This window comes from Coregonus clupeaformis, chromosome 40, assembly GCF_020615455.1.
Source record: "Coregonus clupeaformis isolate EN_2021a chromosome 40, ASM2061545v1, whole genome shotgun sequence".
NCBI lineage: Eukaryota > Metazoa > Chordata > Actinopteri > Salmoniformes > Salmonidae > Coregonus > Coregonus clupeaformis.
Genome location: NC_059231.1, coordinates 28,648,670 through 28,666,222, shown reverse-complemented (window position 1 = coordinate 28,666,222; position 17,553 = coordinate 28,648,670). Strand labels below are relative to the sequence as shown.

The window sequence follows — 17,553 nt, the reverse complement described above, 5'->3', positions numbered from 1 at the left end:
ATGTTTTGCTTGCGAAAACATGTTCCTATCAATGTTTCACAAATTAAGCACTGAGGAGCTGCAAAAACAAGGTTGGCGAACCCATGGGATACAGAGTTTGGGCAGAATATCACCTGTTGGGCAGCGAGAGCATGCTCCTCAAACAGTGGTGGATGTGTAGAGTGAAAATAGTGTTCTTATTGTCACGGTTTCGGCCGAGGCTGCCTCTCTTCCTTGTTCGGGCAGGCTTCGGCGTTCGTTGTCTCCGGAATACTAGCTGCCACCGTTGTATGTTTCATGTTCGTTTGCTTTTGTCTGATTGTTTTCACACCTGTTATCATTTAGTGTCATTAGTGTCCTATTTAGTTCTCGTTGTGTTTGTCAGGTGTTGTGTGTTATTGTTTCGTGTACTGTCGTATTTGCTGGTCGTTTGACTATTTCGCTCGGTTGAGCTTACTACTCCACTGCGCTGGAGCGTATTTACGCACCTGTTTTCGTGCGCCTTTATTTTGGTCGCCTACGTGCGTCGTTCCGCCTTCGGGCGAGTGTTCCTGTTTGCCTTATTGGTAATTTTGACTAAAGTCTTTTGGATTATTGACTTCGGTGTCCTTGCGCTTGATTCCACCCCTACACCCACCTACAGCCAACCTTGACAGAATAACACACCCACAGTATGGAATCAGCAGGAGCCGCTGCAGCCCAGGCGACGCTGGAGGACAGGGTCCTCCAACAAGGCGACCAGATCCAGCAGATGGGGACCGCACTGCAGGAGGTGATCACTACCATCAGAGGCTGGGGAACGCCGCCACCACCACCCTCCCTGCCAGCACCATCGGCCAGTCAGCCCATTCCCGCACCGGAACCTCGAGGAGTCCGACTCTCGCTCCCGAGGGCTTACGATGGGACCGCGGCCGGGTGCCAGGGTTTCCTTCTCCAGGTGGAGCTGTACCTGGCCACCGTGCACCCGGGCGCCCTCGGGACATGAGAGCGTGTCCGCCCTGATCTCCTGCCTGTCCGGGGAAGGCGTTGGCATGGGCCAACGCGGGAGTGGAGGAGGATCGACGCGGACACTATAACCTACGACGAAGTTCTCCCGCCGCTTCAAGGCGGTGTTTGACCATCCCCGGAGGGGAGCGGCGGGGGAGCGTCTGGTCTTCCTCCGGCAGGGGAGGAGGAGTGCCCAGGAGTTCGCTCTCGAATTTCGTACTCTAGCGGCGGATGCAGGGTGGAATGATCGGGCTCTCGTCGATCACTACAGATGTAGTCTACGAGAGGACGTCCGTCGGGAGCTGGCCTGTAGGGACACCAGCCTCACGTTCGACCAGTTGGTCGACATGTCCATCAGGCTGGATAACCTGCTAGCTACCCGCGGACGTCCCGAGGGGGGTCCGTCCATTTCACCCTCCAGCGCCTCCGAGCCGTGCCCCATGGAGCTCGGGGGCGCTGGCGCTAGAGAGAGGAGGGGTCGGCTTACTAGGGGGTCCATCTCCTGCACCAACTGTGGTCAGGGAGGACACACCGCGGCTAGGTGCTGGGGATGGCCTCCTAAGGGGGAGGACGACAGGTCCCGCACTGGGGATTCCTTCCAGGTGAGTAGGCGCCCCACTCACCCAGAGCTCTCTGCTACACATTTCTGTATGCCTGTGAGTTTTCCACAGGTAGCACCTCATTCCCAGCATAAGGCGCTGGTAGATTCAGGCGCGGCTGGGAATTTTATTGATAAGAAGTTTTGTTTAGCTTTAGGGATTCCCCTTCTTCCTGTTGATGTCCCTTTCCCCGTTCATGCCCTAGATAGCCGTCCGTTGGGGGCGGGCTTGATCAGGGAGGTCACTGCGCCACTTAGGATGTGTGCGCAGGGGGGTCATCAGGAGATGATTCAGCTATTTCTGATTGCCTCTCCTGCGTATCCGGTGGTGCTGGGCCTGCCCTGGTTGAGTACCCATAACCCATCTATTTCGTGGCAGGAGAGGGCTCTGATGGAGTGGTCTGCCCAGTGTGTGGGTAGATGTTTAGGCGTTTCCGTAGGGGCTACCTCGGTGGAGAGTCCAAATCAGGTGCCCGCATTGCATGTTCCCCCTGAGTATGGGGATTTGGCTATTGCGTTTAGTAAGTCGAGGGCGACGCAGTTGCCGCCCCATAGGCAGGGAGATTGTGCGATAGACCTCCAGGCAGGAGCTGCGCTCCCGCGGAGTCATGTGTATCCTCTGTCTCAGGAGGAGAAGAAAGCTATGGAGACTTACATAGACGAATCTCTGAGACAAGGATACATACGGCCTTCCACTTCCCCTGCGTCCTCGAGTTTCTTTTTTGTGAAGAAGAAGGATGGTGGTTTGCGCTCGTGCATCGATTACCGTGGTCTCAATCAGATCACGGTGAAGTATAGTTACCCACTCCCGCTGATTGCGACCATGACTGAGTCCTTGCATGGGGCGCGTTTCTTCACGAAATTAGATCTCAGGAGCGCGTACAACTTGGTGCGCATCAGGGGGGGCGATGAATGGAAGACAGCCTTTAGTACCACCTCGGGCCATTACGAGTATCTTGTCATGCCATACGGGTTGATGAACGCTCCGTCAGTTTTCCAATCATTCGTGGATGAGATCTTCAGGGACATGCAGGGGCAGGGGGTCGTTGTGTACATTGATGACATTCTCGTGTACTCGCCTACCCGTGTCGAGCATGTGGCCCTGGTGCGCAGAGTGTTGCGGAGGCTGGTGGAGCACGACCTGTATGTTAAGGCAGAGAAGTGTCTGTTTTTCCAGGAGTCTGTCTCCTTTTTGGGGTATCAGTTGTCTGCGTCAGGGGTGAAGATGGAGGTAGACCGTGTGTCGGCCGTGCGTAATTGGCAAACACCAACCACTGTGAAGGAGGTGCAGCAGTTTTTGGGGTTTGCGAATTACTACCGGAGATTTATCCGGGGTTTTGGACAGGTGGCAGCTCCCATCACGTCTCTCTTGAAGGGGGGTCCGGTGCGTCTGCAGTGGTCGGCCGAGGCGGACAGGGCGTTTGGGAGGCTGAAGGACCTGTTTACCTCGGCTCCGGTGCTGGCGCATCCGGATCCCTCTTTACCATTTCAGGTAGAGGTTGACGCGTCTGAGGCCGGTATAGGAGCCGTGCTTTCACAACGGTCAGGCGCGCCACCTAAACTCCGCCCCTGTGCTTTTTATTCAAAAAAGCTCAGTCCGGGCGGAGCGAAACTATGACGTAGGGGGACAGGGAGCTGTTAGCCGTGGTACAGGCCCTAAAGGTGTGGAGGCACTGGCTTGAGGGTGCTCAACACCCTTTCCTCATTTTGACGGACCACCGTAACCTGGAGTACATCCGGGCAGCGAGGAGGCTAAACCCTCGGCAGGCTAGATGGAGTATGTTTTTGACCCGGTTTACGTTTAAGATCACGTACATCCCTGGGTCCCAGAACGGTAAGGCAGATGCGCTGTCTCGGCGGTATGACACGGAGGAGAGGTCCGTGGAGCCCACTCCCATACTGCCGGAGTCGTGTCTGGTGGCACCGGTAGTGTGGGAGGTCGATGCTGAGCTCGAGCGGGCGTTACGCACCGACCCTAGTCCGCCACAGTGCCCAGAGGGTCGGAAGTACGTTCCGCTCGAGGTTCGGGATCGATTGATCTATTGGGCTCACACGTCACCCTCCTCTGGACATCCGGGTATCGGCCGGACAGTGCACTGTCTTTGTACCAAGTACTGGTGGCCCACGTTGGCAAGGGATGTGAGGGTTTATGTTTCCTCCTGCTCGGTGTGCGCCCAGTGTAAGGCGCCTAGACATCTGCCTAGGGGTAGTTACTACCCCTGCCCGTGCCACAACGACCATGGTCCCACCTCTCGGTGGATTTCCTTACTGACCTTCCTCCGTCACAGGGGAATACCACTATACTGGTCGTTGTGGACCGGTTTTCTAAGGCCTGTCGTTTGCTCCCCATGCCGGGCCTTCCTACCGCCCCTGCAAACTGCCGAAGCCTTATTCACCCATGTGTTCCGGCACTACGGGGTACCCGAGGATATTGTGTCTGATCGAGGTCCCCAATTTACCTCCAGAGTCTGGAGGGCCTTTATGGAGCGGTTGGGGGTCTCGGTGAGCCTCACCTCGGGTTACCACCCGGAGAGTAATGGGCAGGTGGAACGTGTAAACCAGGATGTGGGTAGGTTTCTAAGAACATACTGCCAGGACCGGCCGGAGGAGTGGGCAGGGTACGTTCCCTGGGCCGAAATGGCCCAGAATTCCCTACGCCATTCCTCCACTAACCTAACCCCTTTCCAATGTGTGTTAGGTTACCAGCCGGTTCTGGCACCCTGGCAGCAGAGCCAGATCGAGGCTCCTGCGGTGGATGAGTGGGCGAGGCGCTCGGAGGAGACATGGAACGCTGCACACGTCCACCTGCAGCGGGCCCTCCGACGTCATAAGGCGAGCGCCGATCTCCACCGCAGTGAGGGACCGGTGTACGCACCTGGTGATCGAGTCTGGCTCTCTACCAGAAACCTGCCCCTCCGCCTGCCCTGTCGGAAACTGGGTCGGCGGTTTGTAGGGCCATTTAAGTCCTGGGAAGGTTGAACGAGGTGTGTTATAAATTACAGCTACCTGTTGAATATAAAAGTATTAACCCCTCGTTCCATGTGTCCCTTCTCAGGCCGGTGGTAGCTGGCCCACTCCAGGAAAGTGAGATCAGGGAGACTCCTCCGCCCCCATTGGACATCGAGGGGGCACCGGCGTACTCCGTGAGGTCCATCTTGGATTCGAGACGTCGGATGGGGGGTCTCCAGTATCTAGTGGAATGGGAGGGGTACGGTCCGGAGGAGCGGTGCTGGGTGCCGAGGAGAGACATTTTGGACCCGTCTCTCCTGGACGGAATTCCATCGTGGGCACCCGACGCACCCTGCTCCGCGTCCTCCGGGTCGTCCCCGAGGCCGGAGTCGGCGCACGTCTGGAGCCGCGCGTCAAGGGGGGGGTACTGTCACGGTTTCGGCCGAGGCTGCCTCTCTTCCTTGTTCGGGCAGGCTTCGGCGTTCGTTGTCTCCGGAATACTAGCTGCCACCGTTGTATGTTTCATGTTCGTTTGCTTTTGTCTGATTGTTTTCACACCTGTTATCATTTAGTGTCATTAGTGTCCTATTTAGTTCTCGTTGTGTTTGTCAGGTGTTGTGTGTTATTGTTTCGTGTACTGTCGTATTTGCTGGTCGTTTGACTATTTCGCTCGGTTGAGCTTACTACTCCACTGCGCTGGAGCGTATTTACGCACCTGTTTTCGTGCGCCTTTATTTTGGTCGCCTACGTGCGTCGTTCCGCCTTCGGGCGAGTGTTCCTGTTTGCCTTATTGGTAATTTTGACTAAAGTCTTTTGGATTATTGACTTCGGTGTCCTTGCGCTTGATTCCACCCCTACACCCACCTACAGCCAACCTTGACACTTATATTCATTTTTCACCTGCTCATATTAAGCACATGCTCCGCTATACAACCGAATAAGCCTGCCAATTTAATAGTAGGCGATTCTAAATAGAAACAAATGTTACATATTAGTAAAAACAAGATTAAATTGAGAATAATCTGATGGGTGAAAATATGATCACTTGATAAGAGAACAGCTGTGCAGCCTGAGGACAGAGCACAAACTTTTTTTGTTACTTTCTCAAATCATTTACGTTTTAGTCATTTAGCAGACGCTCTTATCCAGAGCGACTTACAGTTAGTGAGTGCATAATTATTATTTTTTTATTCATACTGGCCCCCCGTGGGAATCAAACCCACAACCCTGCCGTTGCAAACACCATGCTCTACCAACTGAGCTACATCCCTGCCGGCCATTCCCTCCCCTACCCTGGACGATGCTGGGCCAATTGTGCACCACCCCATGGGTCTCCCGGTCACAGCCGGCTACGACAGAGCCTGGATTCGAACCAGGATCTCGCCACTCGGGAGAATCATCAATAGCCTATAGTCGCACCATGCAGCCCATATATGTTGATTTCTAAGAAATTCTAAGGTTTGTATCATTCACAACTAAAGTTGCCAAATAACTCTAAATCTAGCATATAGGACCTGTTTCAAATGATCACTTTTACGCTCAACATAGCCACTTCAAATGCGCACTCACTCTGTAATGGGAAAAATATCCTTTCGATGTTCAATTATATTATTCTTACTATAAAATCATAGAAAATAAAATAATGGCACGGGACTTATAAGCATATCTTGTCAGCTAAATGAACAAGCCTGCAGGCTATGGCATGGAGCATAGCCAGATAACGTAGGCCTACAGTAGGCCAACTCACATTCTGTTCACCTGAAATATATTTTCTTCATATCATAATGTTTCGTTAAATAAAAATGGATTTATTGTGATGGTGTACATTAAATTGGTTTATTATACTTTTTTAAATGTAGATGTTCCAAATGTGCGCATCAGCGGCTTTTATGGGTGGAGGCCTGGAGATGCTAAACGTGTTTGTGTTAATTAACAGTAAATTACCGTGAGACACCGGCAGTCTTTTGCATGACAATAACCGGCAGACAAAATTTCATGACCGCCACATCCCTATTTTAATATTAATCTGACACTGGTCTCCTCCAATCAATATTAAAATCGCTCATTATTAATAGTTCAGATTTACCATACATAGATAGTGAGGGAGCCGAGGGAGGGCAATACACTCTTACTAGTGTCAGTTGGTTATTCTGGCCAAGGCCCACATTAAGAACAGACAATACCTTAACCATTTGGAATGAGTGCCTAAACGTAATGTTTTAACCCTATCCAAAACCTTAACCCTAACTATTTGGAATGAGTGCCTAAACTTAACCCTTAACTTCTAAATTTGACATTTGGAGAAATTGAACGATACAGAGCAGCAGGAGCAACAAAAACACTTCAAAATTTGACGTTTGGAGCAACTTCGAAATTTGATTTTTGAAAACGTGGATGATGTCTAATTCTGCAATGAGATTGTGGGAGCTGGTTGCACTGACACCGCCTCTTCCACCTCAGCCTGTTCCACCTCAGCCTGATTCAGGTCACTGCACAGCACTGGCATTGGCCAGCGGGACCAGCACACACAAAAAAAGGCGCTACCTAAAAGGGTTCTTCGGCTGTTCCCATAGGATAACCCTTTTGATTCCAGGTAGAACCCTTTTTGGTTCCAGGAAGAACCTCTAGAGTTCCTCTGTGGAGATGGGAGAACCTTCCAGAAGGACAACCATCTCTGCAGCACTCTACCAATCAGGCCTTTATGGTAGAGTGGCCAGACAGAAGCCACTCCACAGTAAAAGGCACATGACAGCCTGCTTGAAGTTTGCCGAAAGATGACAAAAGGCTCTCAGACCATTAGAAACAAGATTCTCTGGTCTGATGAAACCAATATTGAACTCTTTGGCCTGAATACCAAGCGTCACGTCTGGAGGAAACCTGGCACCATCCCTGCGGTGATGCATGGTGGTGGCAGCATCATGCTGTGGGGATGTTTTTCAGCGGCAGGGAGACCAGTCAGGATTGAGGCAAAGATGAACTGAGCAAAGTACAGAGAGATCCTTCATGAAAACCTGCTCCAGAGCGCTCAGGACCTCAGACTGGGGCGAAGGTTCACTTTCCAACAGGACAGCGACTCTAAGCACCCAGCCAAGACAACGCAGGAGTGGCTTCGGGACAAGTCTCTGAATGTCCTTGAGTGGCCCAGCTAGAGCCCGGACTTGAACCCGATCCAACATCTCAGGAGAGACCTGAAAATAGCTGTGCAGCAACGCTCCCCATCCAACCTGACAGAGTTTGAGAGGATCTGCAGAGAAGAATGGGAGAAACTCCCCAAATACAGGTGTGCCAAGCTTGTAGCATCATACCCAAGAAGACTCGAGGCTGTAATCGCTGCCAAATATGTTTCAACAAAGTACTGAGTAAAGGGTCTGAATACTTATGTAAATGTAATATTTCCGTTTTCTATTTTTAATAAATTAGCAAAATTTTTGAAAAACCAGTTTTTGCTTTGTCATTATGGGGTATTTTGTGTAGATTGATGAGGGGGAAAAAACAATGTAATCAATTTTAAAATAAAGCTGTAACCTAACAAAATGTGGCAAAAGTCAAGGGGTCTGAATACTTTCCAAATGCACTGTATGTATAACCTGTCCCCCACCAGGTAGTGGTTTCTAATGGTTTCCATCATGTAACATGCTGTATGTCTACCTTGTCTCCCACCAGGTCATGGTTTCTACTGGTTTCTATTGTATAACATATGTCTACCCTGTCCCCCACCAGGTCATGGTTTCTGTTCATGCGGCCGGTGTATCTGTGGTGACGGCTGGTTCGGGAAGTTGTGCTCGTTCCCTCGGACATGCGAAATGACTGACACTCAGAGCAAAGAGCTGTGTGAGACCGCCGATGGAGTCATGTGCAATGGAAAAGGTTCCATTGTTTTATTCTTTGTCATTCTATTACATTGATTTCATTTCTATTTCCATCTATTGTCTTCTTTTTGTGTCTATTCTCTGCACTATTTCATTATATTCCATTAAATTATTTTCTACACCGTTGATTTGTGTAGACCACTTGAGTAGAGCTTTCCATGAGATCTGATCACACAGAATAGGGTAGGTGTAGTATAACGAACAACGCCCTCATACCTGCAGTCTACCCAGGGCTGGCTCCAGGCATAAGCAACATAAGCGGTTGCTTAGGGCCCCGGCTGCTAGGCAGGGCCGGCGCCAGAACGAATCTGTTGGATGGGCATTTCATTTCCATAGCGGGGCACGTTATTTTCATGGGACTTCCTATGTCTGCATACGCTGCACATTATCTTTTTTTACTAGAGACGTTGGGCCTGGAGGGACCCCAATTCAAGCTAATGAGCAGTCATTATGACAGTGTAATTAATAGATTTTCTATATGCTGTCGCAAAAATAATAATTTGGTTGTGTTTATGAAGGTCTTGGCATTAGAATACGAATAAAAGCATTTTCATTAGTTTATGTTACTGTAGGATATACAGTACCAGTCAAAAGTTTGGACACACCTACTCATTCAAGGGTTTTTCTTTATTTTTTAATATTTTCTACATTGTAGAATAATAGTGAAGACATCAAAACTATGGAATAACACATATGGAATCATGTAGTAGCCAAAAAACTGTTAAACAATCAAAATATATTTTGTACTTGAGATTCTTCAAATAGCCACCCTTTGCCTTGATGAGAGCTTTGCACACGCTTGGCATTCTCTCAACCAGCTTCATTAGATAGTTACCTGGAATGCATTTCAATTAACAGGTGTGCCTTCTTAAAAGTTAATTTGTTGAATTTCTTTCCTTCTTAATGCGTTTGAGCCAATCTCCCATAGCATTGTCACCGGCTTGTTCTATTGGTCCTCTCCCTCCTCTCTCCTGTCTCACCGTTTAATTTGGTGGTGGCGCGGACATATAATCAGTGTGAACCGTTTTTGGCTTTTTTGCGCTTAGGCCTCAGAGTTGTAGGCTCAGGCTTAGGTTCAGAATCAGAAGAATAATCATCAGAGATGTCATGATTCATTTCTTCCCCACCATCTGAGTCGTTTTCATTTAGATTTTGTAGCAATGCTAACGCAACATGTGCATTTTCGGCTTTGTCTTCTTGCCATTGTAAATTACACACGCTCTCACTGTGTAGCCCACTCCAAGTAGGCCAGAGTAGACTTATAAAACTGTTTGGATTTGGTGGACTGATATAGGGTACATACCATTTCGAGAATATAATTACAATAGATCAACACATTAGAATGGCCTGCCCTTTTCTTCATTCACAATTGGTGATTACATAATTATGCATTGTTCGCTTTCTCTCACTCATTAACTTACCCATTCTCCTCCTTTCTCCCCCATTATACTTTACTTCAATAATTTCATATTTTATTATATGTGAAATTTGTTTCGGTATAGTTTAGGTTAAGTTTTGAGGCAATTATCGGGATGACACCTTCAACTATCGGGAGAGGAGCAGGCTCTACTGTAGGGAGAAAAAACTACTATCTCACCGGAGAAAGCATCCAAGCGAGCAAAACAGACCCCCTCTGTCTTACTATGTAGCCCATGTATCTGATGCTGTCTGGACAAAAAGAGTAGGACATGCCATACTCTTTTTGTCCAGACAGCATCAGATACACGGGCTATACATACTGAGACAGAGGGGCGCTGTTTTGCTCGCTTAGATGATTTATCTGAGATTGATGTGTCTTTCTGTCGGCACGCGTCTCGGTCAAATAAATTATCAATATTTAAATATTTTATTTGGACGGGCAAGGAGGTCCTGCTGCTAGGGGGCCCCGATCTCGCTTAGGGCCCCGAATAGGCTAGAGCCGGCCCTGAGTGTACCCAATATCCAGGGTATATCTATATCATCATGTGTTGGAGGCCGTATACTCTATTCAGCTATGTAACGAAAGAACAACTTGCATGTCACACTGGGATTTTAGCCAAATGTCAGGTGCATGGAGATTACTGGAGTATGGAGTACTGGCAGTGGTCTACTAAACCAAAAGTATGTTGTCCATCTTAGGACATCCTCACCCTCTGGTCTCACACCTTCTTAGGCTGCACAATGGAGATTAACATGTTTCACCATGCTCCTCTGAACCCAGACACAAACATAATACTATCCTCTCCCCTTAGGGTTAAGGTTTGGGTTAGGTTTAAAATCAGATTTTTTAACTTTTTGGCTGTGACAGCTAGTGACCACTCTGCAGAGCTGCCTCCAGAACAAGATTCATGACAAAAAACGCTAACCTGCGACTCAAGTGGAGCCAACCCTTCAACTCTCACACTGCCATCCTTCAGGCACACACTACCCACTGGGCAAAAACTGATTGAATCAACGTTGTTTCAACGTCATTTTAACCAAAAACATCTATGTGATGACTAATTGGATTTGCAAAAATTCATCAACGTGAGGGCATTTAATCTTTTTTTCACCCAACTTTTAACCTAAATCCAATGACATGGTGAAATGTTTTGTTGATTTCACGTTGAATTCATGTTAGTTGACAACTCAACCAAATGTAAATCAAAACTAGACGTTGAACTGACGTCTGTGCCCAGTGGGTAGTCTATAGGGATAAATAGTGGAGGCTGAAAAGGCCTCTCCAGGGTTACAGCCATGACAGATTCGTTCCCCTCTCGTCCATCTGCCTGCTTGCATGCCTTTTTCCAAGCATTTAACACCTTGTTATCCAACCCGTCGCTCACTGCCCTTGAGGAGCACAGGAGCACACAGTAGCAAAATCTGATGGGAGAAATGCAAGGACAGTGCTTTTGTTGTTCAGGAGAGGAAGTACTGGGGGAGCCAAAGGAGGACAGACTTTTACGGTGAAGGTTTGCTGGGGGCGATTTCCAGGTAAAAGTATAACTGATGTGATATACTAAAGGGGTGGACAAACATGGGAAAACGACGTCTCGCTGGTAACAACCAGCCTGTCTTATATTTTAATTCAGTCACAATTTTAAATAGGTCAGGGCCACAATACACAATGACTGTGAGCACAGAGAACCTTGTCCTCACAAGTCTATTCTTATATTCTTATAACTGTAATTATTTTGTTGATTGCTTTGCTTGAACGTCCGTTGTTGTTGTGTGTGTGTGTGTGTGTTTGTGTGAATGTGCGTGTGTGTTCTGGCAGGGTCGTGTCACTGTGGCCGGTGTATCTGCTCTGGATCTCCTCAGGATTGGTGGGTCTCTGGGGAGTACTGTGAGTGTGACGACAGAGAGTGTGATAAGCACGACGGACTCATCTGCACAGGTACGGTATAGACCACACACACACACACACCTAAAGCCTCTGTCCAAGGCCCAATTCTACCGCTGATAATGGTCTTGGCTTGGTGTCAACGAGAGAGTGGAAAGACAGGAGAAAAGAGAAAGCAGAAAGAGAGAGACTTTCCTCTTAACAGCCCAGCTCTCATCCAGAAGTGCTATCTTCTCTCCACTGATACTGAAAACCACAATAAGAGTTTATGGTCCCGCTTTAAATTACGTTCAGCTTATAAAGGCTTCATAAAGCCTTCATAATGCCTTCATAAGCATTACATAAAGGTTTCGCAAATAATCTATAACCATATGTCATGCTTTATAAAGAGTTCATAAATGTGGCATAACTATGTGACATAATCACCAATGTCAAACATGACATAACCCACTATGTCGAATATTATATAAACATGTGCTTTATGAAGGGTGACATGTTGTCCTGAAGGATGGCATACGCTCTAAAGTGAAGTCATGTTAGTCACATTACACCTAATCTCAATCCCAGACATTTCCACCCAAATGCGCGGAAGGTCTGGTGAACCAATGCATCAAACTTGGCCTTCATTAGTTAGGTTTAGGTTTAAAATCTAATTTTAAGAAGATAAACTGTGGAAATGGGCAGGGTTTTGCCATAATAATGACTTAATGACTTTTTGACTGTGTTAACTAGTGACGATGACAAATACTTTACTCAGGTCACTCCTATAGAATTCTATGGCCACTCCCACTAAGGCCAACTTTGAATGGTTTATATCCCAGGCTTATACACTACATGACCAAAAGTATGTGGACACCTGCTCGTCAAATATCTCATTCCAAAATCATGGGCATTAATATGGAGTTGGTCCACCCTTTGCTGTTATAACAGCCTCCACTCTTCTGGGAAGGCTTTCCACTAGATGTTGGAACATTACTGCGGGGACTTGCTTCCATTCAGCCACAAGCATTAGTGAGGTCGAGCACTGATGTTGGGCGATTAGGCCTGGCTCGCAGTTGGCGTTCCAATTCATCACAAAGGTGTTCGAGGGGGTTGCAGGCCAGTCAAGTTCTTCCACAAAGTTCTCGACAAACCATTTCTGTATGGACCTCGCTTTGTGCACAGGGGCATTGTCATGCTGAAACAGAAAAAGTCCTTCGCCAAATTGTTGCCACAAAGTTGGAAGCACAGAATAATCTAGAATAATCTAGAATGTATGCTGTAGCGTTAAGATTTCCCTTCACTGGAACCATGAAAAACAGCCCCAGACCATTATTCCTCCTCCACCAAACTTTACAGTAGGCACTATGCATTCGGGCAGGTAGCGTTCCCCTGGCATACGCCAAACCCAGATTCGTCCGTCAGATGGTGAAGCGTGATTCATAATTTCAGAGAATGTGTTTCCACTGCTCCAGTGTCCAATGGCGGCGAGCTTTACACCACTCCAGACGACGCTTGGCATTGTGCATGGTGATCTTAGACTTGCGTGCGGCTGCTAGGCCTTGGAAACCCCTTTCATGGAGCTCCCGACGAACAGTTATTGTGGTGACATTGCTTCCAGAGGCAGTTTGGAGCTCGGTAGTGAGTGTTGCAACCAAGGACAGATGATTTCTACGCACTCGGCGGTCCCGTTCTATGAGCTTGTGTGGCCTACCACTTTGCAGCTGAGCCGTTGTTGCTCCTAGACGTTTCCAGTTCACAATAACGGCACTTATAGTTGACCGGAGCAGCTCTAGCAGGGCAGATATTTGACAAACTGACTTGTTGGAAAGGTGGCATCCTATGACGTTGCCACGTTGAAAGTCACTGAGCTCTTCAGTAAGGCCATTCTACTGCCAATGTTTGTCTATGGAGATTGTGGCTGTGTGCTCCATTTTATACACCTGTCAGCAACAGGTGTGGCTGAAATAGCCAAATCCACTCATTTGAAGGGGTGTCCACATACTTTTGTATATATAGTGTATGTGCTGTGTGCGCAATAGCCGGGGGACGATGTTACACCAAGAAACACTTACCTTACTAATTTAAATATCTCTCACACCCTACAGAAACCTGTGGATCATGAGAACCTTCATAAATCAGCAAAACGTTAATATCCTATTTATTGACACTTCATGTAGTATCCTGTAATACTTAGTTTGAAGTGAGACACTTTTGGTCATTCATAACACACCCAGACTTTATATCGCATGACGCTGTACTTAATTTAAAGTCAGACCCTTTGGTCATTCATAACACATACAGTACCAGTCAAAAGTTTGGACACACCTACTCATTCAAGGGTTTTTCTTTTTAACTATTTTCTACATTGTAGAATAATTGTGAAGACATCAAAACTATGAAATAACACATATCGAATCATGTAGTAACAAGAAAAGTGTTAAACAAACCTAAATATATTTGAGATTTGAGATTCTTTAAATAGCCACCCTTTGCCATGATGACAGCTTTGCACACTCTTGGCATTCTCTCAAACAGCTTCATGAGGTAGTCACCTGGAATGCATTTAAATTAACAGGTGTGCCTTCTTAAAAGTTAATTTGTGGAATTTCTATCCTTAATGCGTTTGAGCCAATCAGTTGTGTTGTGACAAGGTAGGGGTGGTATACAGAAGAAAGCCCTATTTGGTAAAAGACCAAGTCCATATTATGGCAAGAACAGCTCAAATAAGCAAAGAGAAACGACAGTCCATCATTACTTTAAGACCTGAAGGGCAGTCCCCTCTGTATATAGCCTCCCTACTGTTATTTTATTTTACTGCTACTCTTTAGTTATTTGCTTTTATTAAAAATAAAAATAAATGTATTGCTGGTTAAGGGCTTGTAAGTAAGCATTTCACTGTAATGTCTACACCTGTTGTATTCGGCGCATGTGGCAAATACAATTTGATTTGATTTGAGTCAATCAGGAACATTTCAAGAACTTTGAAAGTTTCTTCAAGTGCAGTCGCAAAAACCATCAAGCGCTATGACGAAACTGGCTCTCATGAGGACCGCCACAGGAAAGGAAGACCCAGAGTCAACTCTGCTGCAGAGGATAAGTTCATTAGAGTTACCAGCCTCAGAAATTGCAGCCCAAATAAATGCTTCACAGAGTTCAAGTAACAGAAACATCTCAACATCAACTGTTCAGAGCAGACTGCGTGAATCAGGCCTTCATGGTCGAATTGCTGCAAAGAAACCACTACTAAAGGACACCAATAAGAAGAAGAGACTTGCTTGGGCCAAGAAACATGAGCAATGGATATTAGACCGGTGGAAATCTGTCCTTTGGTCTGATGAGTCCAAATTTGAGATTTTTGGTTTCAACCGCTGTGTCTTTGTGAGACGCAGAGTAGCTGAACGGATGATCACCTCATGTTTGGTTCCCACCTTGAAGCATGGAGGAGGAGGTGTTTATGGTGCTTTGCTGGTGACACTGTCTGTGATTTATTTAGAATTCAAGGCACACTTAACCAGCATGGTTCTGCAGCGATACCCCATCTCATCTGGTTTGAGCTTAATGGGACTATCAATTCAACAGGACAATGACCCAACACACCTCCAGGCTGTGTAAGGGCTATTTGACAAAGAAGGAGAGTGATGGAGTGCCGCATCAGATGACCCGGCCTCCACAATCACCCGACCTCAACCCAATTGAGATGGGATGAGTTTGACCGCGGAGTGAAGGAAAAGCAGCTAACAAATGCTCAGCATATGTGGGAACTCCTTCAAAACTGTTGGAAAAGCATTCCAGGTGAAGCTGGTTGAGAGAATGCCAAGAGTGTGCAAAGTTGTCATCAAGGCAAAGGGTGGCTACTTTGAAGAATCTCAAATCTCAAATATATTTTGATTTGTTTAACACTTTTTTGGTTACTACATGATTCCATATGTGTTATTTCATAGTTTTGATATCTTCGCTATTATTCTACAATGTAGAAAATAGTAAAAATAAAGAAAAACCCTTGAATGAGTAGGTGTCTCCAAACTTTTGACTGGTACTGTACACAACTGCCTTATATCATGTGACGCTTTACTTAGACACCTTTGGTCCTTCATAACACATATATTTATTTAACTAGGCAAGTCAGTTAAGAACAAATTCTTATTTACATTGACGGCCTACACCTGCCAAACCCGGACGACGCTGGGCCAATTGTGCGCCGCCCTATTGGACTCCCAATCACGGCCGGTTGTGATACAGCCTGGAATCGAACCAGGGGGTCTGTAGTGACGCCTCAAGCACTGAGATGCAGTGCCTTAGACCGCTGCGCCACTCGGGAGCCCTTAAGGCTTAAGAATGTAAACACAAATGTATTAGCATTAAGGGAATTATCACTAACAGCTAAAACAAATAAACATTAAAGACATGTTGAAACCATAAATGTCCTTTTATTTGTACATTTTTAAAACAATACAAATACATTAAGTTAAAAAAAAGTCCAGCAATGCAATTACATTGAACATTTCACATGGCTGTGAATAGTGTAGCTTGATCCTGCGCTGGCGCACAAATGGCTCTTGCCTCTCTGACTGCATGATGGTTCCAACCTTAAAAGTAACACAAAAAGTTAGCAGGTCTGTTAGGAAATGCCTTTGTCACACCATCTGGATAAGGCATTTCTGTGCTGCGCCAGAAACTCTAAATGGGGAGATGGGAAACTCCATTCGATTTGTATTATTATATTCCTCTTTCATTTACAAATCTCATGACGTGTAATACGGGTAATATCAACATCAATATTCAAGCCATTGTTTATAGGGAAAATACGAGCAGAAGAGCAAATGTAAACCAGGGAAAAAACACACTACCCTCCCCTGTGCCCAATGAAAAGAAACACAACCCTCCCCAAAGCAAAAATAAAAAGTTTGACAACCCCTATTTTGGACCAAACCTCCCCCAGTACATTTCGATCTGTCCCTTATTTAACTGGGCCTTCTAGCTAGCTACATTTCGGCTAGCTAGCAATTGCTGTGAAGCACCGAAATTATTTGAAATAACGATTGAGGTAGCTACAGTATGTAATCTAACTGAACACTCAACTACTACAAACTAATTTCAATTACAATAAATACAGGTTACTGTAAATTACTTGTTTTTCGCTGTCCAGTGGCACCACAAGTGGTCATTTGATTTGGGAACTCCTTACATGATCAGCGTCTCGTCAGCAACACTAAAAAAGTACTTCCGGGTCACGGAATTTCGGAACATTTCCAAATAGAGGTCCCCTACAAAATAATAGAAAAGTGTCAATAACCTGTATTTATTCATGATATGTGAAAATGAATTGTCTAAACATTAACAATGATTCACATTTGTTCATATTTAAGTGACATTTACATTGAATTTGGGTTTTGAAACATGTTCCGAGGTCAAATAAATGCCCACAATGCGAATCACTGTATGTTTATTATTATTTTTTTTATTTTTTTATTTTTATTTTTTATATATTTTTTTCACCTTTATTTAACCAGGTAAGCCAGTTGAGAACAGGTTCTCATTTACAACTGCGACCTGGCCAAGATAAAGCAAAGTAGTGCAATAAAAACAACACAGAGTTACATATGGGGTAAAAAAAAAACATAAAGTCAGAAATACAACAGAAAATATATATACAGTGTGTGCAAATGTAGCAAGTTATGGAGGTAAGGCAATAAATAGACTATAGTGCAGAATAATTACAATAGTATTAACACTGGAATGCTAGATGTGCAAGAGATTATGTGCAAATAGAGATACTGGGGTGCAAAAGAGCAAAATAAATAACAATATAGGGATGAGGTAGTTGGGTGGGCTAATTTCAGATGGGCTGTGTACAGGTGCAGTGATCGGTAAGGTGCTCTGACAACTGA

General features: G+C 46.1%; 1 protein-coding gene across 1 annotated transcript in view; it reads left to right on the top strand.

Moving 5' to 3' along the window:
- The window catches only part of itgbl1 (integrin, beta-like 1), a 161,805-nt gene that overhangs the window by 137,478 nt on the left and 6,774 nt on the right, over nt 1-17,553 (top strand). The window contains exons 9-10 of the mRNA XM_041863619.2: nt 8,234-8,380; nt 11,618-11,737. Coding sequence (XP_041719553.1) covers nt 8,234-8,380; nt 11,618-11,737 — 267 coding nt within the window. The remainder of the gene's footprint in view (nt 1-8,233; nt 8,381-11,617; nt 11,738-17,553) is intronic.